Raw genomic sequence first — 27,299 nt, forward strand, 5'->3', positions numbered from 1 at the left:
TATTATTTTTGAAAAAAAGTTTTCACAGAAGGTCTTAGAATTGTGTCTAGTTTTTTTAAAAAAATTGAATTTTTATTATTATTATTATTATTATTTTCGAATTTTTTAATTCAAATTTGATTACTGTTTGGTTTCTGAAATCGAACCGGATCGAGAAGTTTAGTTATCGCGGTTTTTTAGCTGTTACCGTCAGTTTTTTAACCGTGATCCCAAACCGCTTCTTTCCACTTCTTTCCACTCTCCTCCCTCACCCTGGTAGCCTCGCTTCCCCCGGAGACGGTTCCTGCGACCGTGTAAAGGTCAGCTTGCTCTGCTCTCATTATCCATCTCTTATCCGATAATGTACTGCATGCCGCGTCGTTGTGATGGCCTGATGGGAATGGGAACTAGGGGATACCATACCACGAAGAGAACCGCGGTTGAGCTGTTCTGCGCTTGCTCTCAGAATTTAAGTACTGGAGCCATCCATTGCATCTTTCAGTTAGTGAAGACCTCGAACTGCCGTAGCGGCGTAGCTTCCGTGTGTCCGATTGCTTGCGCATTGTTCTGCTCTAACTGTTCATCCTGAATTTCCCTTGTTCGCATCGGTAAATTTAGGTGTCCAAATCTGAGTGATTTTTGACAATGCATGCAATTCTCCACTGTCCCCAACGGTGGATAGGAGTGCAGTAAGTCAGTTGTTCTGAACAGCTTCCTCTCTTCTTGTGGTCTGTAACGTTGTCTAATCCATCATTGGAGGAGAAACGGTTCGTTTCATGCTCTTGCCATCTCATCTGATGAGCACTGGAATGCTTAACATTAGCATTGGGGCGATCCATATGTTGGTTTGGCTCTGAGTTTTTCAGGAGTTGCCTGACAATATTAAGTAGCCAGGCATTCAAGAAACATGAACTTCAGCAGATAATTCTCATGACAACAGTAGCATCAGTAAACTGAAGGTTTCGAAGAACTAATCCTTATCATATTATTTTTTGTTCTCCATTACATTAACACATAGGAGTGCTTAGTAGGCTTCAAATAAAAGGAGTAATTAGTGTTATGGTGACAAAGCTCTGATATGGTACAAATTCCAGGCGTATGTAATACGTGCAGCGAGGTATGTCTTGCATACTCATATTGGTATTACTTATGTCCGAAGGATTTGTGTAATATAAGTCGGTCTTTTAAAGGTTCTGTCTTACTATAAAAGAGATTATTAGGATAAGGCCATGGTCTCATAAGTGGGGATGACAAATATTCACATCGAGCTTCCCCTTCCCACAGAAATGGAAAAACTTCTTCATTACGATGGTCCAGATGTGTCATGTACTTATCATCCACATCCATTCCAAATTAGAACAGGTGGAAAATGCTATTGGTTGGAAGAGGATTTCTTTTCATCAGGTGGCTGATTGTAATACCATTATCTGTACTTTAAGGAAGTGTAGGCCAAGGATTCATTCCATTGTTAGAAATAAAATTTTGAACTCCAGCCACTGATCATCTGGCTTCACGTATCCACCTTTTGTATGTGTTTGTTGAAATGGATATGCCAAACTTCTTTCATAAATGATAATGTTATATCGACACATCAGAAAGGATTGCTTCTCTTTTATAGTGCTAGCTACCAGCTAAGATTGCTCGAACTTAGACAAACAGATGTTACCCTTTACTTTAATAGCGCTTGCTTGGAGATGTACATTTTAGCCAGAAATACTGATTTGGTGTCTTGACAGAACCGTATAGCCAACTGCTAACCAATTCAGCATCACATTTTGTCAAGCACCCATATTGGAGTAATACTCAGAACTTTATCTTCTATTTCGTACAATATTTACCTTTGATATTTTAACTTGTAGCTAGATCCAATTAAAGTTTTCAGCTATTACATATATTATAAAACCAAACCATGTGAACATTTGGTGGTTTTTTTTTTGAACGAAAACATTTGGTGGTTACAAATGTGCTAATCCGACTTTTCGTACTTGTGCTAGATGTAGCATCACCTCTGTTCTTCTGAGTTCTGACAACCCAATTTTCAGGTCTCAAACATCCAGAGATGGCAACTTTCACATCTCCAGTTCTATGCAACATCAGGACCAGCCCACTGAACACTGTGCGTCTGCTGCCTTCACTGAACAGCACGAAACAATCACTGAACCTGAGCTTCTCGAGGAGCATGCCCACGTTCCCCGGCTTCAGAGCAACCCGAGACTTCCGCGTCGCCGCCGTCTATAAGGTGAAGCTCATCGGGCCCGAGGGACAGGAGAGCGTGATCGACGTGCCGGAGGACAGCTACATCCTGGACGCGGCCGAGGAGGCCGGCGTCGACCTGCCTTACTCCTGCCGCGCCGGCGCGTGCTCCACGTGCGCCGGCAAGGTCCTGGAGGGCGCCGTCGACCAGTCGGACCAGTCGTTCCTCGACGACGCGCAGGCCGGCGCCGGGTACGCCCTCACCTGCGTCGCGTACCCGACGTCCGACTGCGTCATCCAGACGCACAGGGAGGCAGACCTGTACTGAGGCAGTAGTCCCATGCATGCATCAGCCACTTCCATGGCTCCATTGAGATTCAACCTTGAGTTCTTGGCACTGTGATTCGCACTTGTGCTTGTAGTAGCAGCTAGCTAGAACTATACTCACTTAATCGTCGTCATCCACTTGATTTGGCATGAACAAGCGTACGTTCTAGGATGATGTCTTCCCGTGTTTATTCTCTATGGATATCTCGGACCTGTTCGAGCCTGTCTGTCTCGAAGTTGACGGCGGCCTGGTGCTGCATCTGCATGCATCAACCAATCGGTTTCAGTTTCACCGCCGTTCCGGCGACGTCCATGGGAAAGAAACGGATGGAGCTTTCAGGAATGTTGGCGCCGCACTGCATCACTGCGATGCAGGCAACAGGTGATTACGTCGCCGAAAGGCCGGCCGGTAGCTCGCAATAATTTGGATGCTTTGACTGCTACTCGACAGGTACTGAAGGCCATGTCAGTCAAATGAATACTGGAAAAATTAAGGTTCGTGCGATCTTGACAAAATGAGGAGATGCCGGTTGCTGGAGACCTGAGGATCCGCGCTTTTTCCTGGACTCCGAATTCGTTGTGATCTTGATTCTTGGCTGGTATTTGTTGGTTGGTCCGGATGATGAAACTGAAGCTTTAAAAAGGTTTTTTGTGGCTCGGTGTAAAGAGAAAGGAGTGGTGCTCGAACGATACAGAGTATGCATGGATTCGCGTGTATCTGGACCGGATGTTCGATCAGCGTTAGGTGGAGCGACCGTCTGTCCATGGTGACTGGGAGAGACAAAAGTGAACCAAACAAAGACGATGAACTGGCTGAAAAGGAGATTTGCAACGTAATGGTGTCGAATCAGACGTGCTAATTGAAAAGTGGAAGATGATTCAGATAGATGTCGTGCACATGTAGGTTATAGTTTTTGGGTTATTAGTTCGATCTAAAACTCAAAAATAAATTAAAAATTTATTCTCACCTAATTAAGTTAAGAAAAAAAAAAAATAATGGTTCAAAATTACCTATTTGTTACCAACTTATATCACTAATTTCCATAAATCATAAGATGTATTACTCATCGTACCATTAATCTAGGCCCAAATTCTGTCCGAATAAGATCTAAAAACTCAATATCTCCCATCAAATCACCAACACAGATTCAAACTTGACACATAGTAAAAGACTGCAAGTTCGTACACACCGGAGTTTTGTGTGTGCCAATGCGCAGCTCCCTGGGCAGCAATCGGCCTAAAGGGGCGACAGCGAGCTAGATCTGTGCAAGGCCCATGTAGTTGGGTGTGGGCCCGATCCACGTGCCGCCTCGTCGGAATGGCGTCACAGATCACACGCGCGCCTCTTGTGGTCGCACCCACGGACCCACCCCACCCAGATCCCGTCGATCGCCTCTTGCCTTGTGTATCATATTCTATATTTTTTTCTAGAGTTAGAGTTAGAGTCGGATACGAATAGTATCAGATAATTATTTTTTTATCCTGTATCATATTCTATATTTTTTTTAAACTTTTGGTTAGTCAGATAGATGAAATTTTTTTACTTCACTTGCATCCCCACACATCACATTAACCAGTATAGATGTGCAATCAAAATGAGCATAAAAAGGGTAGTCGCTGATATATAAAAAAAAGATCATTCATTATTATCTGTCTATAGATATATGATAATCTATCTATATATTATCATATTAAATAAAATCATAATAGATTTTCTCTTATTATCATATTAAATAAAATCATAATAGGTTTTCTCGTAATACATAATATTCGATACTTCAGATGGATACCAGTTATCCTGTATCGTATTGTTTTTTATCAAATTTAAAGTCAGACACGAATAATATTAAATAATATTGAATAATTATTATTATATCTTATATTTACTCCTTTGAGTCGGACGGGCGGACGGGAAATATGCCTCCGTTTTCGCCCCGACTCTCCAGGCCGGGCGCCTCTCGGTTTCCCTTTCGTTCCCGCCTGCCTGCCTGGCGCCTGCTAGTAGCTAGCTATATAGACCAGCCTCCTCGCTCTGCACGGCCGCGCGCACGCGCAAGACGGACGCGCGCGAGTACGCGGCACGGCGCGGTGTGGCGTGGCGTAGCGTAGCTAACAGCAGTAGCTAGCCTAGGCACACGGCTTGTCAGTTGTCGCCCGGTCAGTCATGCACTCCCATCCCCGGCTCCCCGCTGCTTAAATAGCGCCAAGCCAGGGCCACCCACGCGCTCCAATTCTCCAGACACAAGCAACGCAGAGCGCAGCCCGCACATTCTCGCCGCGCGAGCACTCGACGGAGACGGATTCATCGATCGAAGAGCAGCCCGCCGTTGAAGCGAGCCCTTCCTTGGTTGGTTCTCATCCGTCTCGATCGATCGCCGCCTCCTCAGCCGGTCGTCGGTTTTCTTTCTCCCTGGCTGGAGCGAGCTAGCTGCGTCCGCCGTCGTGTTCATGGCTGCGGCGGGGCGGTTTGGAACCCGGTGGCCGCCGTCCTGCTTCCTCGTCGTCGTGCTCGTTGTCCTGCTGACAGGTGAGAGCCTTGCCATCTGTTGCCTCCTCATGTATGATTTCTATAACAGTTAGCTGATCCGTAGCCCAAATGCATTGTGCTGGGATTTCAACTCTCAAAATACACATATGTACTCGTACTGTTGAAATCAATACGTTAAGAAATGCTATTTTCCTATGAAAATTCAAGTCCGTAAGTAAGTGATTGGGCTCTCAAGTAGTTGAGACTTCACCGCAATGGGCCTTTCTGTCGTAAAAATGGCGTTGAATTTGGGTTTCACTATCTGGTTGCCATTTAAGCTCAAATCCTCCTTGTGGCCTTAGTACATCACATCATTAATCTTTGAACAATGAAGTGACTGATAGCACTTCTTCTGTTTCAAATTATTTTTTTGGGTATTCTCAAATGCATTTTTGCTATATTTTGCCTCGATAAGGAATAATTCATGAGGCAGCATCTGTACCTGTTTTTGTAATTGTAGTAGATTATGCGTTATTGCAAAATGGTAGTTATTAGGTGTACTTGCCAGTATTATCTTATCTAAGCTTTTAACGGATATCTAGTGAGATCACATGGTCCCCGAAGTGCTTCATGGCGTAAGGCAGGCCGCCCACTAAGATGGCATCTCCCAAATCTAAATTCTAATCGAAGTCTTTTTTTTTCGCGTTATTTACCTAAGAAATGAGTATATTTGCCGCCTTTTGGCCCCAATGTGACGTGCATCTGATCTGGTTCTGAGCTGTCATAACTTCCTCCATAAACTTTGTCTGGAAGCTAGGGTGGTTTGCTTCACTCGTAGTCGCCAGCTAAATCTGATGTACTTTTTGATTACTTTTGGCCACTGGAAGAGAGATAAACTAAGAACATGTAGACTGAAAGGTATTTGACAACGTACATGGTATTATATTGGCTTGATTCTCGGTAGGACGCCCCAATCACATGACCACACGTGGACCAGAACTCACATTGGATCGTGTAGTTAACTACGATTTTGTTGTGCAGATATGCAACTTAGATTGATTGTTTATTTTCAGTTTGAACCTTTCATGAACCCTTACTGGGGCACTGAAATGAAAAATGGTGTCACTGTATAGATGTCAGCGCCGATGAACGGTAATAGTATATCGGGAACAATTGAGTTCTTGTTGACCAGATGTTCTATGCTGTTTCATGTTATGAACATTTATTAGTGTTTTTATCAGGTTTTCAAATGATCAGAATCAGGACGTGAAGTTACGTCCATATTCAATGAACACAGAACACTAGTGTCAAAAACTGCTAACTCTGTAGCAATTGCAGATCAAGTGCTGAGAGCTGAAGCCTTGTCCATCGGCATCAACTACGGGCAGATCGCGGATAACCTGCCCTCCCCGTCCCGGGTGTCATGGCTCCTCCGGTCGATGCAGGTCAGCAAGGTGAAACTCTACGACGCGGACCCCTACGTCCTGAGCGCGTTCCTCAACACCGACGTGGAGTTCGTCGTCGGCATTGGCAACGAGAACGTGCCGGCGATGGTGGACCCGGCGGCCGCGCAGGCGTGGATCCAGCAGCACGTGCAGCCGTACCTCCCCAGCACGCGCATCACCTGCATCACAGTCGGGAACGAGGTGTTCAAGGGCACCGACACCGCGCTCAAGGCAAGCCTCCTCCCGGCCATGCAGTCCGTGTACCAGGCCCTGACCGCGCTCGGCCTGCAGGGGCGCGTTAACGTCACCACGGCGCACTCCCTGGACATCATGGGCAGCTCGTACCCTCCCTCCGCCGGCGCGTTCCGGCCCGACGTCGTGCCGTACATCCAGCCGCTCCTGAGCTTCCTGTCCATGACCAAGTCCCCGTTCCTGATCAACTGCTACCCGTTCTTCGCGTACAAGGCCGACCCCAACAGCGTGCCACTGGAGTACGTCCTCTTCCAGCCCAACGCAGGAGTGACCGACCCCAACACGAAGCTCAACTACGACAACATGCTGTACGCTCAGATAGACTCGGTCTACGCTGCGATCCAAGCGCTAGGGCACACTGATATCGACGTCAAGATCTCCGAGACCGGGTGGCCGTCGAGGGGCGATCCCGACGAGGTAGGCGCGACACCGGAGTACGCCGGGATCTATATCGGAAACCTCCTGCAGAGGATAGAGATGAAGCAAGGCACGCCACTGAGGCCGTCGGTGCCTATCGACGTCTACGTCTTTGCGTTGTTCAATGAGAACCTGAAGCCAGGGCCGGCCTCAGAACGGAACTACGGGTTGTTCTACCCCGATGGCACGCCGGTTTACAACGTCGGGCTGCGTGCCTACCTTCCACCGATGGATGAATCAGAAGGCACAAGAAAGGTATGATCTTCGGTCTTTCTTTCGTCGAATTCGGCAGATTGGTTACAAACTTTCTGCATGTCGTGCGTAGATTAATTTACTGTCTTACTGAAAGCAAGTTTAATTCTTGCAAAGTCTCTGTCCCTGAACGTTGCCTACCCTTTCCCATCACATCGCTTCCATGCTTTTTCACATGCTAGTGACACCGGCTGTGAAAATGGCAATAGAACTCTCCACTAACCGTCAAAAGAGGTTGATATATCTGCATTGCCGCGCAAAGTTTCCGTTGTTTCTAATGACCAAGTCTTTCTCTTTTGCATTTCTTCTTTACCGAGACTTGACAAGTAACCGTGTGCATCACTTTCGTCTTTTGCAGGCGGTTCATTTGCTTGCCCTGATCTCCATTGCATCGATCACTCTCATCTTATCCTGAGAGCATATATTGTTGACCACTGCAGCAAAGTTGATGGAGGAAGTGATGAGCCTTGGGGGTCTCTTGCTGCAACGATTCCACTAGCAGATTCACAAGGTAAGAGCGTTATCTTGTATATTCCCACGATCTTCTTGAAATGAAATCCTCGAGGCTATGTGATTGCTCCTTTTATGATGATGGCTGTAGAACTAATATAATCCTTCAAACTTCTATTACCATGCGTAGTAGGAACCAACCAAACTGGTGAGGCCGATGATACTTTTACTTAGTGCCTTGCTAAGAAACATTTCTGAAACCAGCTTTGACCAATTGCTGTGTAGAGTAAGTGCCATAAAAGCTTTAATCAAATAGTCGTGTACGAAACGTTGTTTTCCGGTGAACTTTGATTTATATCATCTTTTGGAGTAAACTGGCGAATCCTTAACTTGAGCAACTATTTTTAGGGACATAAGCTTGTGTAATCTTTATAGATTCTTTTCGTCTATCCAGCATGGTAATTTGCTCAGAGAACTAACCAAGTTTTGTGTTCCATCAGGGAAGCTACAGAGGCAGAACATTGCCAACAATTACTTTGATCATCACAGACTTAGGCTAGCCCCGGCAATTGGAGTGATTTTTTTTTTATAGCATCCAGGAGCTGAATTTGGCTCCGCACTGATAGTGAAAAGTAGAACTAACTGAAGATTGGAGGCGATAGATGGCCAATGTACACATTGTTTGATAGAATTTGTCTTGATTTACTCTGGAGATGTCTTCTTTGTGCAACTGTAAATTTGTATATCAGTCGAATGGACAGCAGATATTCCCTCTGGTCCGAAATAAGGTGTCATTTTAGATATCAACACGGTTCTCAAAATATAACTTTGACTACTATTTTTTATTATAATATATTAATAAAATATAGGAAAAATATATTATTATAAAAATATTTTTTAAGATAAATCTACCAGTGTTATTTTCAAATATCTAAACTCAATATATAAAAAAAATTATAGTCAAAATTTAAAACAGTTGACTATACGTAACCTAAAATAACACTTATTTTAAACTAAAGTGAGTAATTCATATCAAGACTGGCAATTGTCACCTCAGAGCATATCGTGTTTTTATTCTTCTTTTATTCTTCCTTACCGCAGCTGTAACATTGTGATGCACATAGGGCGTGTTTGGTAGTCTAGATGGGGCTGGTCAGACTCGCCGCATGCAAGGACATGGTGTTTGGTTGCTGGGATAGCTCGCTCGGATAGGCTCATCCGATGCAAAATCACTATTATGACTCCTGGGAAACAGATTTCATCCACATTTCTCTCGAGCCAAGCTGCGCTATGACATGATTAGTGTATCATTAGTGAGTATCAACTCATATTGGTACATGGGTTGAGGTTTAATATGATAAATTAAGTACTATAGAGTATGTTTATATAAAATAAATATTATTCTAACTTGCTTTTTTATTTCAATCTTATATAACATATACTCATAGATGCAATCAGACCCAACATCTTCTCAGCCAGACCGAGCACATACAGACAACCAAACAAATAAGACTACATGCATCCAGCCTGGTTCAAATGAGCCTAACTCACTAGATACGAGCCAGGCTAGGCCATACAGGCAACCAAACATGTCCATAAGACGATCTTATTAAATCTTCATGAAACTCAGTTCGTCAAGAGAAATGAGATTTTTAGAATCCATATATGAGTTCCTGCACACCTAAGGCACCACGAGATGTGAGCTGAGCAGGTCACTTGGGTTATGATCCTTATGGTGGAACCTATTCACTTAGATTTGAATCCTAGACTTAGTATGGGTGCTCATATCTTTTTTTAAAAATAAAACATCCGGCCATCGATTTAATAGACTCTAATCATCATCAATAACAAAAATAACCATTAGATTTAACATGTTCCTAAGTTACTCACCTTTGCTATTATGAAAAAAAACCCAAAGTACCCCAATACATGCTTCTAAATTAACCACCTCTGACATTATGAAAAAATTAGCGCGAAGTAGCCCAATAATTGATTCTAAATTACCACCTCTGCAATTATAAAAAAAAAACTAACCAAAAGAAACCAAATACATGCCTCTAAATTACCCATATCTACAATTATAACAAAATTAACTCAAAATGTTGTTGTCTTGCAAAGTTTCATATACTTGTCACCTAAACATTAATTTATGTCTCTCTTTGGAGTTCAAAGACAAACTAAAAAAGAAAATATTACATCATGGATGCTGTCGGTGTATCTGGAACCGGGGGTCCCTGAGTCCCGAGGCCCGGCTAGCCATCCGCCACGTGTCACCATCCCGCGAGGTCCCTCCTGCGGGGTGAGGAAAGTTCAAGTCCTGGGAGAAGGTGCTCGGGGCCACAGTCCCCGGTCCCCGAGCACCCCAGTTCCCCGATGATCCGCAGAGTCCAAGTATCAGGAAGAAAGTGCTCGGGGAGGTGCCCGGTCACCCCCGAGCACCCTAGTCCCCCGACGATCAGAAGAGCTAAGTTCCGGGAGAGAGTACTCGGGGGGTGCGTGCGGCAGCCCCCGAGCGCTCGGCTCCCCAAGGGTCAGTGTGAAAGTGCTCGGGAGAGAGTACTCGGGGTTGCACGTGGCAGCCCCCGAGCACTCGGTTCCCCGAAAGATTTGTGCAAGAGTGCTCGGGAGAGAGTGCTCGGGGCGGCACGTGGCAGCCCCCGAGCGCTCGGTTCCCCGAAGGTTCGTGCAAGAGTGCTCGGGAGAAAGTGCTCGGGGAGGTAAATAGTGCCCCCGAGCACCCGGTACCCCGAGGGCAAGGATAGGCATTCTCGAGAGAGAGTGCTCGGGGAGGTGAACAGTACCCCTAAGCACTCGGTGCCCCGACGAACCAGAAAGGCCCCTGAGGGGCCCGCCGATGAGGTGTCAATCAGTCAGAGGCCCGAGGTCGCATTTAATGAGCGTGCGTGGCCTGACATCCCCAACTGCTCCCGCCGCAGTGTCAGTCCCTGCCATGCTTTGGCAGAGAGGCGTGGGGCCATTAATTGCACGGGTCCCGTCCCGTATCATCCGGTGTGTCTTGGGATAACATCGCTAGGATCAAGGCGTTCCGTCCGCCACCCTACTGTGGCAGAGGAACAAGACAGGGCGGGCACGCCGGGTTGCTCTGTGGCTGCCCAGTGGGTCCTCTCTACGGCGCCTGTTGCTAGGGCGTTTATGGTGACAGGTGACCGGGCGTGCGCCGCATTTTTTCACCCTCGGTCACTTCACCCAGAAGAAATGATAACGCCTTTTTCAGTCATGGCATCTTGGAACTTGTGCCCCCTCCTTCCCGTTTGGGGCATATCACAGCCGGCGAGTGCTTAAAAGGGCCGGCAGCACAGAAGAGAAAGATAGATCGAAGCTCGGACCCAAAAGAGAACCTAACCCAATCCGAGACCCAAGATACATCCAAGACATCCAAAGAGGCTCGAATAGAGAGAAAGAACAACCCATAAGCGAACAAGCAATCGAGCGAGAGACCGCAAGCACCGAACACAGAAGCACCAAGAACCGAACCATAGTCCCCGCCCAAGAACAAGGGGCCTCAAGCTCTTAGTTAGACAAATATTTTTATAACCAGCATATCCTTGAGGGACTTCCTCAGGATAGTTATTACATCCATACAGGAATAGGGTATTACGCCCCTGTACGGCCCGAACCTGTCTAATTTCCGGTGCATTTACTTCTCTTTGCACTAGATCATCACCCCCATCCACCGGCCGTTGCATTTACTCTCATTTATCTCTCCGGCGAACTTATTCAGGATCATCCCCCGGCCAAATCTCTAAAAAGGGGTCTCTCGGGATCCCTGCGACAAGAGTTAATTCTCCGACAGATGCCCACAATCATATTAACGAATATCATGAATGTGAGAAAAAACAAGAAAAATAAATTTATGTAAGACTCTGATTCAGTGAAGAATATACCAAGGAAATATGGTCAATATACACATACTAGTCACCTCTAAATCCTAAATCACGGACATTTCATAAACTTTTATTATCCATATATTTTCTAAAATATTTCTAGCTTATGTAGGCGCATGTGTTGATGACTATTTTATAAAATGACTATTTTATGCAGGCGCATATGTTGATATTCGGGAGTTGTAATTCATTAATATTTTTTTTTTTTAAAAGCACCATGTTACCAGACCCAGCACCCACGCGTCTGGGTCTGCTCAACTGCAGAGTGAGAAAGCAGGGTAGCCCAACACCCCTCAGCGGCCCAGACGCGTTGCGCTCATTCGGCAGCCCAAAAGAGTAGGAAACCCAAATGCCCAATGGACTTACCAACCAAATCTACCGCTCCGAAAATTTCAGCAGGGGCCGCACCAGCACAGCGCACGCGGCTGCGCGGGCCTTGGCCTTAGCTTCGTTTTGTGGTTTTGCCCCTCTGCGCACGAGAAAAGGGCGCGAACCGAACCAGCTTCCCGCAACACCGTAGTCCGAACTCGAGTTTTTTATTTTTATATTTTCTAATATTAATATTTAAATAAATAGATCTTTTAAGAGAATTAAAAAATAGACGCCTACCGTTTATAGGGCAGTTAGTCCCGAGGACGGTAAGCAGTCCGATGTATTCAACGTGGCAGCGTGGGGCTAACAACTCTGATCGTGCGGTTCACGTGAACAGCTCATCTTTTTTATACAAAATTATGATCTTATGTTGCTCTAAAAATCCTAAATTTTTTTTACGTGTTTCATAATTTATGTGTAACCCATTTTAATTGGATATACTAAAAATACATGTGTAAAATTTAAACTAAAATTCTCCAAAAAATATTACTTTTACAACTTTTAACAATTGTTAGGACCTTAAATAAATTTCTAAAAATCTAGAAAAATTCACTAATACTCTATATGATGGACTAATTTCTAAAATTATTTTTAGCCCTAGACTATATAGTGAAAAAATGAGTTCCTTTCTAATACTCTATTTATATGCATTTTTATCATTTCATGTGAATAGAGCATTACAAAGTAACTCACTTTTTCACCATATATCTTAGGGCTGAAAATAATTTTAGAAATTAATCCATCATATAATATGAATATTAGTGAATTTTTTCAGATTTTTGGAAATTTATTTGAGACACTAACAATTGTTAAAAGTTACAAAAGTAGTATTTTTTTGGAGAATTTTACTTTAAATTATACATATAATTTTTAGGTGAATCTAATTAAAATGGGTTTCACATGAATTATGAAACACGTACAAAACGTTTTAGGATTTTTGAGCAACAGAACACTGCAGTTTTGTATAAAGAAGGTGGTAAAAAAATATTATTGTGAACAGTGATTTCGACACAATACTGTTCACTGCTAATTATTTCCATGCTCCGTTTATTTAAATATTAATATTAGAAAATATAAAAAAAACTCGTCCGAACTCCTTATGCGCGCTGCGGCCTACGGGGCGCAGGCAGATTAGCAAGTGGACCGCTCCGCTATCCGATATGGACCCGAATAGCGCAGTCTCCACTCTCCGGTGCGAGTGTCCGGCGGCCGCTTGTGGACACATCTCCGCTACTGGCAACGCTCAAAGAGAACAAGTGTAGTGAGTTGTGCTGCTCAAATATTATCGTATTCTGGTGAAAACCTAGCTCCAGGGGTCGGGAACTGGGCATGATCATTTGAGTTGCTTGCAATTCGCGAGGTATGTGACCTGAAATTCAAATCGTCTGGGAGAGAAGTGGATCATAGTAGCTAGGTCACTGTCGTGGTCTCGTGGATCATAATCTCTCTCCATTCATGTGATCCTAAAATTTAGAAACTTAAATCTACCTTGTTTTTTTTTTTTTGAAAGACCTGGAACACTAACATATATAATAATAAGAGGAAGAGCAATTGCATACGCCAGGAGCGCATGTTAGATAAAAGACTGATATCAGTTGAAGTAGTACACTCCTAACTTACAATCATTGAAAATAAACAAGATTATTACTCATTAATTATTGGGACAACTAAGGTTGCAAGATGTTTTGCTCCTGCCACGCTATCTCTTTCGCCAGCCCCCGTGAACTCATTCTCAATTCGCTCGCCATGGGCGAGACCGCGCGAGCAGAGGTGCTGAGGAGGCGATGTCGGTTGAGAGAGAGGAGAAGAGAGAAGAGAAAAGAGAAAGAAGGAGGAAGAAGAAAAAGAAGGAAGGAAGGAGGGAGAAGAGAAGGAGGAGGAAGGAGAATGGGAGGAGGAAGAAGAAAAAGAAGGAAGGAAGGAGGGAGAAGAGAAGGAGGAGGAAGGAGAATGGGAGGAGGAAGGAGAAGGGGAGGAGGAAGAAGAAGAAGAGTAAGGTAAAAAAAATCCTTTTTAATTTTGTTTTTAGATGTATGTATTTTGTTTTATCTGAATGTAAGATTTAATTAGGGATTAGCAAAATATTTTTTTTAAATGTTGATTTTAGGTACAAATCTTTGTATTAAGTTATTTAGAGTATTAGGTTAAGAAAATAAAATATATGTGCACAGAAATATTATATCTCAGTACTCTGTTTAAGACGATGTATTTAGGATTATATTATTGGATTGCAATAATATGTGCTTTACATTAAAATATAATATTTATTGGTTTATTTTGACGTATGGACTAGTGGTTTGCAACAGAAAACAATAAAACAAAGAGAGCATAAAAAATAAATGCAGCACCAAAGTTTTTCTGTCAAAATTTTAAAATTCAATGATATTAATTAGAAAGTTCTTTACAATTAAATATATATACAATTTGTTGTTGCTTTTAATATATTTATTTAATTATGTTATCTCCGATTTAGATTTAGGACTGTAATATTGATTATATTTTAGTCAACAAAGACTATAATAGTTCACATTTTAGGGAAAATAATTAATCATTACGTTTGTTAGTTTTAAGTTAGTCGCATTGTATGAATACAATATAAGTTGATAATTTAATTGATATATTTTTTTATGTCACAGTTATATCAAACTCTATAAATCTTAGAGTATTATATGGAAATGGTCAAATCCGTAACGGTCTATATGGTATTGATTTGAGCAATTTTCTATTTACCATCCTTGAGCATCCAAACCCTAAGGATACAAGAATGAGTGAGATGAAAATATGGTTCACCCAATATTTTTAGCTTGGCCCCCAGATTTATTCTGTTACGATGCAATGCAGGTGGACTCGTACGTTAAATCCAGATTTTTTGAGTTAAAGTCGGTGTATTGGACGGACAAGTGGTTGAAATGGTTGGAGTGGTGCAGACGGAGTCGGGCTGAGTTCAATATCCTGGTGCAAGCATGTCCAAGAGAAGCGTATGATAGTAGCAGTGCAACAGCATCAGTAGAAGAAGAGGATGCATGAGGGCATGCAGTGTTGATGAAGGAAGTTGAACAGAGGCAAATGACTGAGGCTGAGGTTGTTGTGCATATACAGGTGATAGAAGTTGAGGAGGGTCAGGCTGATGCAGGGGAGGAAATTGAAGAAATTATTGTTGAGCTTAAGAACGTGGACCGTAACGCAATTCATGAGGAAGAAACTTTATTGGAATCTGTAAATGTAGATGATGATAACGGTGATGATAAGGATGATCAAAGATGATGAGTACTCTAATATTGTCATCCTAGAAGAATGGAACATTTCTGACAAAGTGAGGATGCAAGTTATGGAGAACCATGACTCCTCTTGGGAATATGGTTCAAGTATGGTTCACCTAAATCAGGTTTTCCCCAATCAGTCTGAAATGAAGTATGCAGTGGCACAGTGGGCAGTGACATCACACAAAGAGGTATTTGTTGCTGTATTAAGCCCAGAAAGTACAATATCAAGTGCAGAACTTTTGGATGCAACTTTTATGTTCATGCATATAAGCCGAAGCATTCAACCCATCGGGTAGCCTATAGAGTGGTTCAGCATAATTGTATCCTGGAAAATGCTGGTCGGAAGCACCGCAACCTCACTGTTGCACTAGTTGCAAATAAATTGTTCATTGAGATTATTTAGAAGTGGGACATAGAATGCTCGTTCATCCAACGAGCAATATTACGACAGTTCAAATATGAGATTACTTATCAAAAGGCTTGGCGTGCGAAGCAGAAAGCCTTAGAGAAGCAGTGGGGTACATATGAGGCATCTTATTGCAACCTACCCCGTGTGCTTCAAATTCTGAAGAACAGAAACCCCGGCACATACACCACTTTCAAGGAGACTAAACTTGATGAAAACCAGCCTATGATTTTTCGACGTGCTTTTTTTTTTTTGCTTTAGGTTAGTGTATTCAATCCTTCCAGCATTGCTGTCCTTTGCTTTGCGTGGATGGTACATTCTTGACTGAGAAGTACAAATGCCAGATTCTCACTGCAATTGGTATTGATGCAAATAAGCAGATACTTTCTTTGGTATTTGCATTTGTGGAGGGTGAGAGCAGGTTGAGCTGGCTCTGATTTTTTAGGCATCTTAAGGTTGGGGTTGTTCGTGATCGTCCTAGTGTTTACATCATATATGATCGGCATGCTATGATCTTATCTGCTATAAAGACACTGCAAGAGGATTCAAGTGAGCCGTTCCCATGGACTGAGCTACAGAACATGTGGTTCATGTGTCACATGGGAGCAAATTTCTACATGCGATTCAAGAGCAAAGGACCGATGGATATGTTCAAGAGATTGTGCAACCAGAACCAAAGTCGCAAGTTTGATGCTATGTGGAAGGAGTTGGATAAGAATACAAGGACGCATATGAAGGAGAGAAATAAGAAGCCATCTACTGATGATGCCTCTGTACTGGAGACGTTGCTACCTCTTAGAGAAGACATTGATCCTCCTAATATGAGAAGAAGGTCGGCAAGAAATATCAAATATTTCTCGCACTGGATTGAGGCAGAGCCAAAGGAAAAGTGGTCCTTACTCTATGACACCGGAGGTGCTAGGTTCGTGTACTAGGCTATCTCTTTATCGAATATGTGTAGTATGAACTAGTATATTTGAATGTTGATACCTATTTGTTTTGATGTTTTTTTGTAGGTATAGTGTCATGACTACCAACATAGCAGAAGTTTACAATTGGATCATCAGAGGGCTACGTGGACTCCCTATTGTTGCAATCATTAAGGGAATATTGTACGACATGATTGGCTACTACTAGAAGAGGCATGTTACTGTTGTTATTCACTGTACAACAATACGTACACTGTATGCCCAACGGATGATGAAGTACCTGGAAAAGAAGAACAAGAAGGCAGTATAACATATGGTTTGTAGCATGGGCATCAATGAGTACCGCTTCAAGATAACCCTGAGATCAAAAGGAGGAGTGGGGAGCAATACAAGAATTGTCACTCATGAGGTGAACCTAGGGCAAGTTTTCAATGGATGGTGCGAATGCTCTTGCAACAAACTGAAGCTTTTACATACCCTATGTTCTCATTTGTTGGCTGCATTATCACAAGTGGGTGTGCGAATCTCAGTATATGTATCACAATTTTAATTGAAGGAAAATGTATTGTTGACATGGACTGGAGACTTCCGTGGATTCAGTGCACAAAGTGACTTCACAGTTTACGATAGAGATATGCCGATATGTCTGCCCCTATGATGTTGCTTAGACATTCCCATGGAAAATGTGGCCGGCCGCAGACTAGGAGTATTCATAACGATATGGATGAAGCTGAAGTTGGTGGAGCTGTGAGGAGGTGCAGTGAGTGTGATGAGTATGGTCACAAGGCAAAGGATTGCCCACAGTCTAACCGCGGCGATGCTGGAGTAGGGCCATCCATCGGTAATCGACATGGGAGAGTTGTACATGGAGAACAAGCAATGCACGGGATTGGGGCAGACCATGACGGATATGCTATCTAGGAACTATGTGTTTCTATAGTTATTTGTATATTTTTATGTTTTTGATGTAAAAACTATGTGATATTATTTGTGTATTATTTATGTTCTCTTTGTCATATGAAGTTTTTTGTGTATGATTTATGTTGTTGATGTATGAATTATGTGGTCATCAATTTACAAGAACTATGTGTTATATGTTGTTCTTTTTTTAGGGATGGAGCCATCGTATGACTTTCTCGATCGTTCTGTGGATGAGCATCACCATGGCTTCTTATAGGCCACATGTGGTCCTTCAAGTATGCCTATGTTTCGGATCTGTGCGCCAAAGATGGCTTGGTGACTACACCCTCACTGGTTTGACAGGTTGTACACATGATTCAATTTGCATGCAGGAACATTTAATTTGCCATAACTAATCAGCTCATGTATTTGCAGGTTGGGTCACGTAAGACTTCTTCCGCTTGCACCGATGATTCAGGCCACATATGAGGACACGGGTCCGCATTAGGTGGCTGAGGGTCACGAGGGCAAGGGTCAGCTTGAACGGTCACGTCGGTTCTCGTTTGATTGTTCCCTTATTTTAGCTTTGGTGGACCAATGGAGGCCAGAGACACACACATTCCACATGTCGTTTGGGGAGATGGCAGTCACACTGCAAGACGTCTCCATGCTGACTGGTTGGTTTACCGATTTCTGGTGAATTGATCGGTACCTTGGTCACTCCAGCTGGTTGGCAGCAGAACTTGTTCGAGAGGTTTTATATAGTCCTACCTGAGCCACTAAACATCTTGCCCATTGCAGTGCATCAGAAGCATGGGCCCAAGAAGCAGTGGTTGGAGTAGTTTAGGGTCAATAATATTTTTTTCGTTGCTTCTTTAATTTCATATTGCACGTGCTTTGTCCATTTATTATCGGTAATAACAATCAATAGAATTATGTATGTGGATAGGATTACCGAGGATCCAATGGAGTACCAGCTTGCTCGACACCGAGAGGCTTACCTGCTGTGGTTGTTCGGTCGGGTGATGTTCACCTCCACCCACGGCAACACTGTGGACGTATGTTGGATAGCCTATGCAAAGGCTATTGCTGACACAGAAGTCGCTGACGTGCCTCAAGTGTCTTGGGGTTCGGTCGTTCTTTGCGCCACCTACTGCGCCATGTGCGACACCTACGTGAGGACATGCAACACGTCTAATTTGATGGGTATGCCTATACTGCTTCAGCTGTGGTCCTTCGAGCGCTTTCATGTTAGACGATCCTTCATGGTGCCTATGCATTATACCTCAGAGATGTACGCTGGCGATGACATCGACAAGCCAACGATGGGATCACTTTGGACACGTCGATAAGTATGCCCTTCAGAGTACCATCAAATTTTACTTGTGTAACATTGGTAACCTAACTATGGTCCAAACTGTAATTTTGCAGCCGCAATGGGTGGGAGTTCAGGTTCATTCTATGCACAAGGCTTTCACATAGCAGTTCGACCACACGAGGGCTGGTATAGTGGTTTGGGAGCCATACACCACCGACTTGGTGCTCCGACGATCTACTGGTTGTGGGATCTCTGACTTCTGCTTCATGGACTCAGTGTTTTGGATGACGAGAAAAAAAACTAGTGTTCAACATACTGCTGGGAGATTGTGTTCTTGCTACCGTATACTCGTGAGTTTTAATGTCACATACCTTATTGACTGCTACCGTATCATGTTCCTGATTTTTTCTTTGTAATATTGTTTTAGATTTACGTAATATTAGCAATCTGTTCTTGTAGATCTATGTAACTTTAATTAACTAGGTATTTTATTGGATATATTTATTTTCTTAGAGTTTTCTATGCAAATGGTCAAATCCATAATGGTCCATCCGGTGTCGATTTGAGCAATTTTGCAGGCAGGAGGCTATGGATGGGCCGCGCACCAGTTCACAGGATGCTCTGGATGGATCGGGCATGGCTACGATATTCCTCAGTTGTCGCAACATGTCCATGCAGGAGGCTCTGATTTTGCCGCGCCTGTGTGTATTCCTATGCCAGATATGTCATGACCATTTATTCCATAATATTTGATTTATTACGCATTTTGTGCCAATACTCAATTGTTTCTGAACGATATAAATGCAGGTTTGATCCGCATCGATACAACCACACAGGATTTTGGGAGTTCGCCGTACTCTAGCGAGAATCCATTCTTTGACTACGTAGGGGCCTCAGAAGTGATCGGCTCATCACAGTTGTACGGTACACCGCCGCCCACTTAGACTACGCAGCAGGAGGTGGAAGGCACCTATGGTCTCCAGTTGCCCAGACGTGAGCACCATATACCTGATTGGTACACACCTTCCACCTACGAGCATCCTCAGGAGGAGGAGGAAGTCGACGTTCCAGCGTCAGCATGTAGGCGAAAGCGTGCCAAAGGCAGGGCCCAGGGTAAGGGTCCGGGTAGGGGTCAGGAGTAGTCTGTGTTGATTTCATGCTTAATAAATGTAATTTGTTTAGCTTTCTATTTGTAACTGCTAGTTTAAGAAGTAGTTCAGTTACTATGATGGTACTACCTTATGGTGCTACTATCTTATTCTACTATGTTACTAGTGTCTTTTCAGATTGACGAAACCGAACATCACGCTAGTAGCTTTTCAGATTGACGAAACCACCTTTTATGAGCGAAGTGACCGCACGCTGCCATCTTTTATGAGCGAGGTGACCGCACGCTGCCATCTTCTATGAGTGATGTGACCGCATGTTGCCACCTTTTATGAGCGATGCGACCGCACGCTGCCAACTACTCAGCATCCACTGACCCCTCACTACCGGAAGAAATCCAATGCATTCACTATATGCTTCAGTGCATATAGATCGAGTATCCAATGCCCTTTGTCAATGTAAGGCACCACCATCTCGACCATCTGAACACAACAAACACTCAGCATGGCGGAAAGAGGTAGATAAAGACGGGCCATGCAAGTATTTGAAGGTCCTCCATCAAATGATCCAAGCATAGACGTGTTCGCCAACCGCTTACCGCTTACCTATAGCTTGGACTCATTCTAACTCCACGTAGTAAAATGATGAGGAAGCACACGTCCATGACCTTATCCCTTCTTCTACAGTACCACGCATCTTCCTCTCTTTGTCGGCGGACACCTTTCCAAGGAGATGCGATCCCTCGCTGTCAACTTTTCAGATTGACGAAACCGCTCGCTGTCACCTTTTCAGACTGATGTGACCGCATGCTGTCAATTACTCATAGTCCAGTGACCGCTCGTTACAGGAAAGCATCCCATGCATGCATTGTCTCCAAATTATATACCTATACTTGGTGCATACACCATCGGTCCCTGCTTATAAAATGCGAGGTCGAGGCAACGAGAAGGTCATGACATCGTAGTTTTCTAAAACATCACTACCATCTGATATCTAATACCACACCATGGCTGGCTCCTCAAGAAGATATTTTTTGTGGACATCCAAACTCTCAATGATAGCCTTACAGACTATGAGGGAGACCCAGGCAAAAGGTGACGATGTGCTCAAGGAGAGAATCTGAACAAAGTGCTATCAATAGCAGACCATGACTCTCTATCCTTGTTTCACCAATGAGGAATGGCAGTGCACCGTAAGCTTTGTAACCTCTATGGACCTAAAGACACACTTATTAGAGTGCCGTCAAAGATATATCAGGGTGTGCGAACTAGCCGACATAGCAAAGTGTTTTAGCAAGCGAGCGCACACCATATTTATGCACCCTCGGCGGTACGAGGAGCACATTAAGGTACGTTCATCGTTATTACATGTCTCAGTTATTTGTTAGGTTGCACTTCTAAGACACATTTATATTTTCGTATGCTCTTTTTTATACTAGGTATTCCCTCATGATGAAGAGTTGCTGAACAAAACCATCGAGAATATTTTAGGGCTCCATCTTCTCTTCGGTGATTGCTACCTATCCGGACATAACTAGAGACGTAGAGGTGATCATTAAAGACCTTCACGCCGTTACGAAAGAGGTGGTGGTTCGAGCCGTCGTGAAAGAGGTGGTCGTTCGATAGCCACCACAAGAGGACGTGCTTCCACCACTTCCGCTACAACCAAATGGGTTCGTTCCGACGATGATGACTTCGTGCTTACTCCACACCGTTGCGAATTTTCTGACGACAGGGCAGATGACTGGGATCCTAACTTTGATTATTTTCCTTATACACCAGCACCACGTAGACCAAGATCCCTAGAATACGATTACTATTGGATGGACCAGGAGATAAGGTACAAACAACTTTAAGGGCTATTTCGTCCATAATATTTATGCTACTAATTGTTGTAGTTGTTGAATTCAATGTGGTTCTATCATTTTTAATCTATTACCTAAGTCGTGTATGTATCTTAGATGTAGCCTATATGCCATTAGTAATATTTAAATTTTATGTATCCATCTCATGTACACATTCTATCTAACATTCAGTGTTATTTTATCATTTCACTTACATGTATTTTAATATGTGCCATAAAGTTTAATTTGAATGAAACATAGCAAATAAACGAGCTATGGCACGACATTAAAAAAATTATGCAATCAAACATGTACTTCCACAAATTTACATTGAAAAAAATAAATAAATTGTTTCCACGCATACAATAAAATATAAATAAGTTATGCAAAAGTACAACAGGCCAGCTTTCGTCAAATGGTACGGCGGATAAAACGGTACGTCATTATACGGTTGACGAAAATTCATTTTTCCGTTAACAATTTGGCGAAAATAGGCGAAAATATGTGAGAAAAGGTTCAGTCACCGTGAGGCCCATATTTTTGCCATAAGGTTAAAAATAGAGTTTTAGCCATACGGTAGGGTAAAAACTTATTTTCGTCAAACCGTTGGACGAATAGATAATACTTTTGAAATTTCTTCATTTTCTATATTATTTCTATAATATTCATAAAAAAGTAATATTAAAAAATCCCATAAATTTCATGCGCCTCCATGTTCTACAGTGTGCTCCACGAATTTTTGCCGTCACATTGATGCATGGCCCGTGCTCGTGGACGGCGTGTGCTCATGCTTTGCATCTACTAGAAAAGCGCCATTGACCTAATCTCGCCCATTACCGGTCATGGGGCGGCCAGTATGAAGTTAAACCCAGAATTTTCTTGTTGTTAATAGTCGAAGTGGCTATGTCTCAACGCCACAGATCGGACCTGCCATGGGCTCTTGTCCTATTCTAATATTCTCTATGCTGTACATAACTTGAGTTTGATGGGGTCAACTTTTTTAGTTTTTTGCCTTTTGAAGTGGTAGGCAATGGTCACCGAGAAAAAGAACAAGCGGTAGGCAATGCACGGGCACTATGTGAAAAAAGTTTTCAATAATGGTGATAATAATAATAGGTGATAGGTTTTGTATCCATTATCTCAAACGTGTCACTGATATAACTAGTTATTGGTGACCCGTCACCGATAATCATATTAGTAACGAGTCGTTATAGTAACCTATCACATATGAAAGTCATCAGTGACGGATCATAACTGTGACATGTCACTTATGACTGTACAATAGTGACGGGTCATAATTTTGACCCATCGCTAATGATTGATTTTGCCAAAGGTGATCCAGAATGTCTTCAGTAAAACGGGCACAACTTTGACATATAGATTCTAATTTTGACGTTTTTTTACTCTACGGACATCTACAGAAAAAGTTACATCTATTTCTCCCTCACTTTGTTGGTTTCGACAAATTTTTTGAGACCAAATATGACTTGAAAGATTGAGTTCTTGCCCTGAAGTTTCTATACCATTTTCGAAATACGTGTTTATATCCATAACCGTCATCTCTTACATCAAACTTGAGCAGAAATATACAATAATTCATATTCTAGTGCTGGTGAGGTGAGAAAAAATAAGAGAAAAATAAATAAAAAATTCGTGCCTAATACGCCATCATACCCTACACTAATTTTGTTCAATGTGTGAATGAAAATTCATGAAAAAAAGGCTAAACATAAGTTGTAACTTGTTGATGTTTTTTTCTGTAAATATTTGTAATCTTATACCTCTTTGGTTTAAATTTTAGCTATAGTATGGCTATAAGTTTAGTGTTTACATTTGTGCTTTTATGCGTAAATGTTCAGCTATAGTATGGTTGTAACTATTATGGATAATATCATTTTAATCTATATAATACATTTAGTTTTTAGTTGAACAAATTAAGTAAAAAAAGACTGTACCTGATTAGCTCTAATAATAGAGTTGAGTCATCAGTAACAAGTTATAATATTACCTATCACTTATAACTAATCAGAAAAATCTATCACTAATAATAAGTTATATATAACTAATCGTAATATGATTCATGACTAACATATAAGCATCTATCATTTCGTCCGCATCCCGTCTAGAATGTGCCATGGACACTGCAGCTCTTGCAAAAGGTGTGGTCCTTGATCGACTCCCTCGTACTGCTGCGCGCGGTCACCCTGTAGTGGCATATATTCCATTATTCCGATCCTCCAGCTGAGTGATGTGCCTCGCCATTTGCAGGTCATCTATTTCTTGGAAGAATCTTGCTATGGTACTGCCAAAAGCAATACGGTTTCTTACTTGTTTGTTTGGAGTGTATTTTTGTAAATTCGGAAATAGAAACCTAGAAACAAGCTAAGTTGGATAATGGCTAGTACGTTTTAGTTTAGATGAAGTTGCGTTTCCAGCGTGAGTGTTGAGTAGGTTAATAACGTTTTGGTGATATAGGATGGTCGAACGAGCTGAGGTAGCCTTCGATTAGGTCGTGCTGAGGGTGACTGACAAAGAGAGACATGACACAAGTTTTCACAGTCTTGAAACGCCTCCGATCGTGGTCAAACAACGTCCCCGCAGTCGTGTGTGTCCAGGATTTTCTCGGTACGTACGTGGCCGAGCCTTCCGTTGCCAAGGATGCTCAGGACGTGTCTCAACTATCCTACGAAGCAACTCATGAATTCTCGTCTCGTCGTCCAGTTCTGACTGCTCCCATAATCGCCATGCATGCTTGAGGCTAATGCATGGCTTAGTGCGCATGCAAGACGTGCTTTGCACCACGCAAACACGACTAGTTTGACGTGCTCCCGCTCCTACGGCAAGCACGCACTACCCCATCTATCTCCACGTAGTTCAGCAACAAAAAACCTTCGCACGCACCATTACCAAACGTTTTTTTTTTTTTTTTGGAAGAGAGGAACGGTTGCTAAAAGATTGGCGGCAATGTCAAGTGGCAACTGGCAACCTCGCCTCGCCTATATATGGTCGTTTGTGAAGGAGGCCCAAGCAGCGCCTCCACCAGCAATTTACGTTCTTGCTTGGATCATAGCGGCTGGCGATCAGAGCACCGGAGATTCCCGCCATCCGGCATCGAGGTTGACCCATCTTTTCGAAAGGTTGGGGGTCCTTCTGAAGGTGTGGCCATCAGCATCTGCGAGCTCATCTCTGTGCTTGCATGATTGCCTCCTTTACGATCTTGTGGTAGACACAGAGAATCATGGGCATCCTTTGCGTGTCTTCTTGCAGGGATTCAGAGCGGAAGCTGGTTCGGATACAGCAGAGGTAGGAGGAGGAGGTTGGGCCATGACAGTGCCATAAGCCACTAACCCCTGTTCCGTATATATTTGCGCCTTGCGTTCTACTTGTGGCTTCACTTCCAACTGTTCTTATGTGTGCCTGCCTCTTCTCTTCCAGGCTCAGGGTTTCCAAGGCAGAGATCAGTGTGGCAAAAGATGGCGGTTTCCAATGGAAATGCAACCTTCCTCCTGCTGTTGTCTGCTTGCTGCCTCACCACCCTTGCGTGTGACCCTAGTGCGTGGTTCTATTTCGTTTAGCTGCCTCTAATTTCGACAGAGTTCAGAGTTCTTGCATTGCTTGCTTTCAATTCTCTGTTTCCATTTCTGCGAACATATATCTTAACACAGTTCACCTGGAGTTTCCTTCTCGTTGATCTGTGATTTGCCCTTTCTCGACTGAGAGCAGATGGCGCCAAGTTTGGGTACATCGGCTCGATCGGTCCTGACCACTGGGGCAGCTTGAGCCCCAACTTCACGCGCTGCGCGAAAGGGACGAACCAGTCCCCAATCGACATCGCCACCAACGAAGCAGTTTACAACCCAAACATGGAGCCCCTCCACAGGAACTACACGACTGCAAACGCCACACTCGTCGACAACATCTACAACGTCGCGGTTTGTTTTCTGAACGAAACAGAGTTCCTACTTTAGTGTTGATGACGAGTTTATTGGTTCTCTGACGTCGGGAATTCTATGGATCGATGCAGCTGCGCTTCGAAGACGGTGCTGGGAGTGTCAACGTTGACGGCAAGCAGTACAAGCTGAAGCAGATGCATTGGCACTCGCCTTCGGAGCACACCATCAACGGCCAAAGGTGCATACCTGCATGCACGCACAAATACAAACCATGGATTGATTATTCATATTTTCCTTGAGCAAATTGTCATGAATCGTCGCTTGTCTCGTAGGTTCCCCGTGGAGCTCCACATGGTTCACGCCAGTGAGGATGGCAACATCACTGTTGTGGCCATGCTCTATCGATTTGGCAGGCCAGACCCTTTTCTTTGGCAGGTACTTGATAGTACAAATCTTTGATCAAACAAGCAGCAATACGATTTTGCAGCATAATTGAAGCATCTTCATACGATTGGATTGTTACCCTTCCACACACTCTCCCTCACTCACAACTGAATTTGTGTTTGCCCTGTTCCTGAGTGCATGACAGATACAGGATAAGCTAGCAGCGCTATATGCAGAGGGCTGCAACGCAGAGAGAGGCGCTCCGGTCCCCGCCGGAGTGGTGAGTATCTGGTCGCTGAGGCGGCACGCGTACATGTACTACAGGTACGTCGGGTCGTTCACCACGCCGCCGTGCACCGAGAACGTCGTCTGGAACGTCCTTGCCCAGGTACGCCGGCGGTTTCGAACAAACTGACCAGCTTGGACACGAGCTGCAGTTTACGCACGCTCTCTGAACTTGTGGTCACTGGAACACACAAAATATGGCAGGTGAGAGAGATGACGCTCGATCAGGCCGCTGCCCTGACGGCACCCCTGGAGGAAGCTTACAGGCACAACAACAGGCCGACGCAGCCGATGAACGGGCGCACCGTCCAGCTCTACCACAGGTTCTGGAAGAAGAACAAGGAGTCGCCGTAGAGGTCCGCGGCCTGGTCGTCGGAGATGGCGTGCCGGTCCTGGGTCCCTCGTTAGATGTTTCTCTTCAGCAAAGTTGCTGTTTCTGCACCTGTGTTACCGTCTAGGTTGGTTCTCGGAGTCACCGGCAATGTGCCCGGTTTTGGTACTCTATTGGTCATTAGGTGTAAGGGTCTAGGTTAGTAGATGTAAGGATTTGGGTTTCTGCACAAGTTGATCCTCCTCATGTGTACAAGGGATGTGAATCAATCAGCCAGTTTCACTTTAACAAGTTGCTGTCTTTCTGGACCTGATCTTTCTATGCTCTAGTGCTGACTGTTGAGTATTGTGCATCAGTGACATGCTGACACCACTAACTATGTGGTTAAATAATCAACCCGTCTGTGCGTGCCGCTTCTGGCTTCCGCCGCTCCGCGATATAAGCCACGTTGACGGATTCGTAGCGGCCTCAAACTGGTTCACGTACGTAGTCACGTTCGTTCGTCATCGACTTATATCTTCCTATGTATCTTTTCTTCTCTTGTCATGTTCGGTGTTGATGCAATTATGCAAGTGCAAACA

The 27,299-nt window shown here is 43.6% G+C and overlaps 5 protein-coding genes across 9 annotated transcripts; all 5 read left to right on the forward strand.

Annotated features, from left to right (window-relative positions):
- Positions 1-222: 222 nt before the first annotated feature.
- Positions 223-2,652, forward strand: LOC133889044 (uncharacterized). Its single transcript, XM_062329482.1, has 2 exons — positions 223-299; positions 2,022-2,652. The coding sequence occupies exon 2, from the start codon at positions 2,039-2,041 to the stop codon at positions 2,498-2,500; it is 462 nt and encodes a 153-aa protein (XP_062185466.1). The 5' UTR covers positions 223-299; positions 2,022-2,038; the 3' UTR covers positions 2,501-2,652.
- A 2,014-nt stretch (positions 2,653-4,666) lies between these two features.
- LOC133889245 (glucan endo-1,3-beta-glucosidase 14-like) lies at positions 4,667-8,589 on the forward strand. The gene is made up of 4 exons (XM_062329742.1): positions 4,667-5,026; positions 6,305-7,335; positions 7,691-7,843; positions 8,283-8,589. Exons 1-3 carry the CDS (start codon positions 4,948-4,950, stop codon positions 7,745-7,747), a joined length of 1,167 nt encoding a protein of 388 aa, XP_062185726.1. The 5' UTR covers positions 4,667-4,947; the 3' UTR covers positions 7,748-7,843; positions 8,283-8,589.
- A 5,068-nt stretch (positions 8,590-13,657) lies between these two features.
- On the forward strand, positions 13,658-16,158 carry LOC133889184 (protein PXR1-like). Its single transcript, XM_062329662.1, has 2 exons — positions 13,658-14,056; positions 14,901-16,158. The coding sequence occupies exons 1-2, from the start codon at positions 13,844-13,846 to the stop codon at positions 15,084-15,086; spliced, it is 399 nt and encodes a 132-aa protein (XP_062185646.1). The 5' UTR covers positions 13,658-13,843; the 3' UTR covers positions 15,087-16,158.
- Positions 16,159-16,353: 195 nt separating this feature from the next.
- Positions 16,354-17,109, forward strand: LOC133889801 (uncharacterized). Its single transcript, XM_062330277.1, has 2 exons — positions 16,354-16,650; positions 16,745-17,109. The coding sequence occupies exons 1-2, from the start codon at positions 16,370-16,372 to the stop codon at positions 16,863-16,865; spliced, it is 402 nt and encodes a 133-aa protein (XP_062186261.1). The 5' UTR covers positions 16,354-16,369; the 3' UTR covers positions 16,866-17,109.
- Positions 17,110-24,851: 7,742 nt separating this feature from the next.
- On the forward strand, positions 24,852-27,009 carry LOC133887681 (alpha carbonic anhydrase 1, chloroplastic-like). Of its 5 annotated transcripts, none has more exons than XM_062327644.1 (8): positions 24,852-24,981; positions 25,093-25,141; positions 25,261-25,377; positions 25,549-25,757; positions 25,850-25,956; positions 26,051-26,153; positions 26,308-26,490; positions 26,592-27,009. In XM_062327644.1, exons 3-8 carry the CDS (start codon positions 25,299-25,301, stop codon positions 26,739-26,741), a joined length of 831 nt encoding a protein of 276 aa, XP_062183628.1. In that variant the 5' UTR covers positions 24,852-24,981; positions 25,093-25,141; positions 25,261-25,298; the 3' UTR covers positions 26,742-27,009. The 5 variants fall into 5 exon arrangements, with proteins under 5 accessions (XP_062183628.1, XP_062183631.1, XP_062183627.1 ...); XM_062327647.1 differs by having other exon boundaries at positions 25,267-25,377; XM_062327643.1 differs by having other exon boundaries at positions 25,093-25,128.
- Positions 27,010-27,299: the final 290 nt, after the last annotated feature.

The sequence above is a fragment of the Phragmites australis genome, chromosome 13 (genome assembly GCF_958298935.1).
Source record: "Phragmites australis chromosome 13, lpPhrAust1.1, whole genome shotgun sequence".
Lineage (NCBI taxonomy): Eukaryota > Viridiplantae > Streptophyta > Magnoliopsida > Poales > Poaceae > Phragmites > Phragmites australis.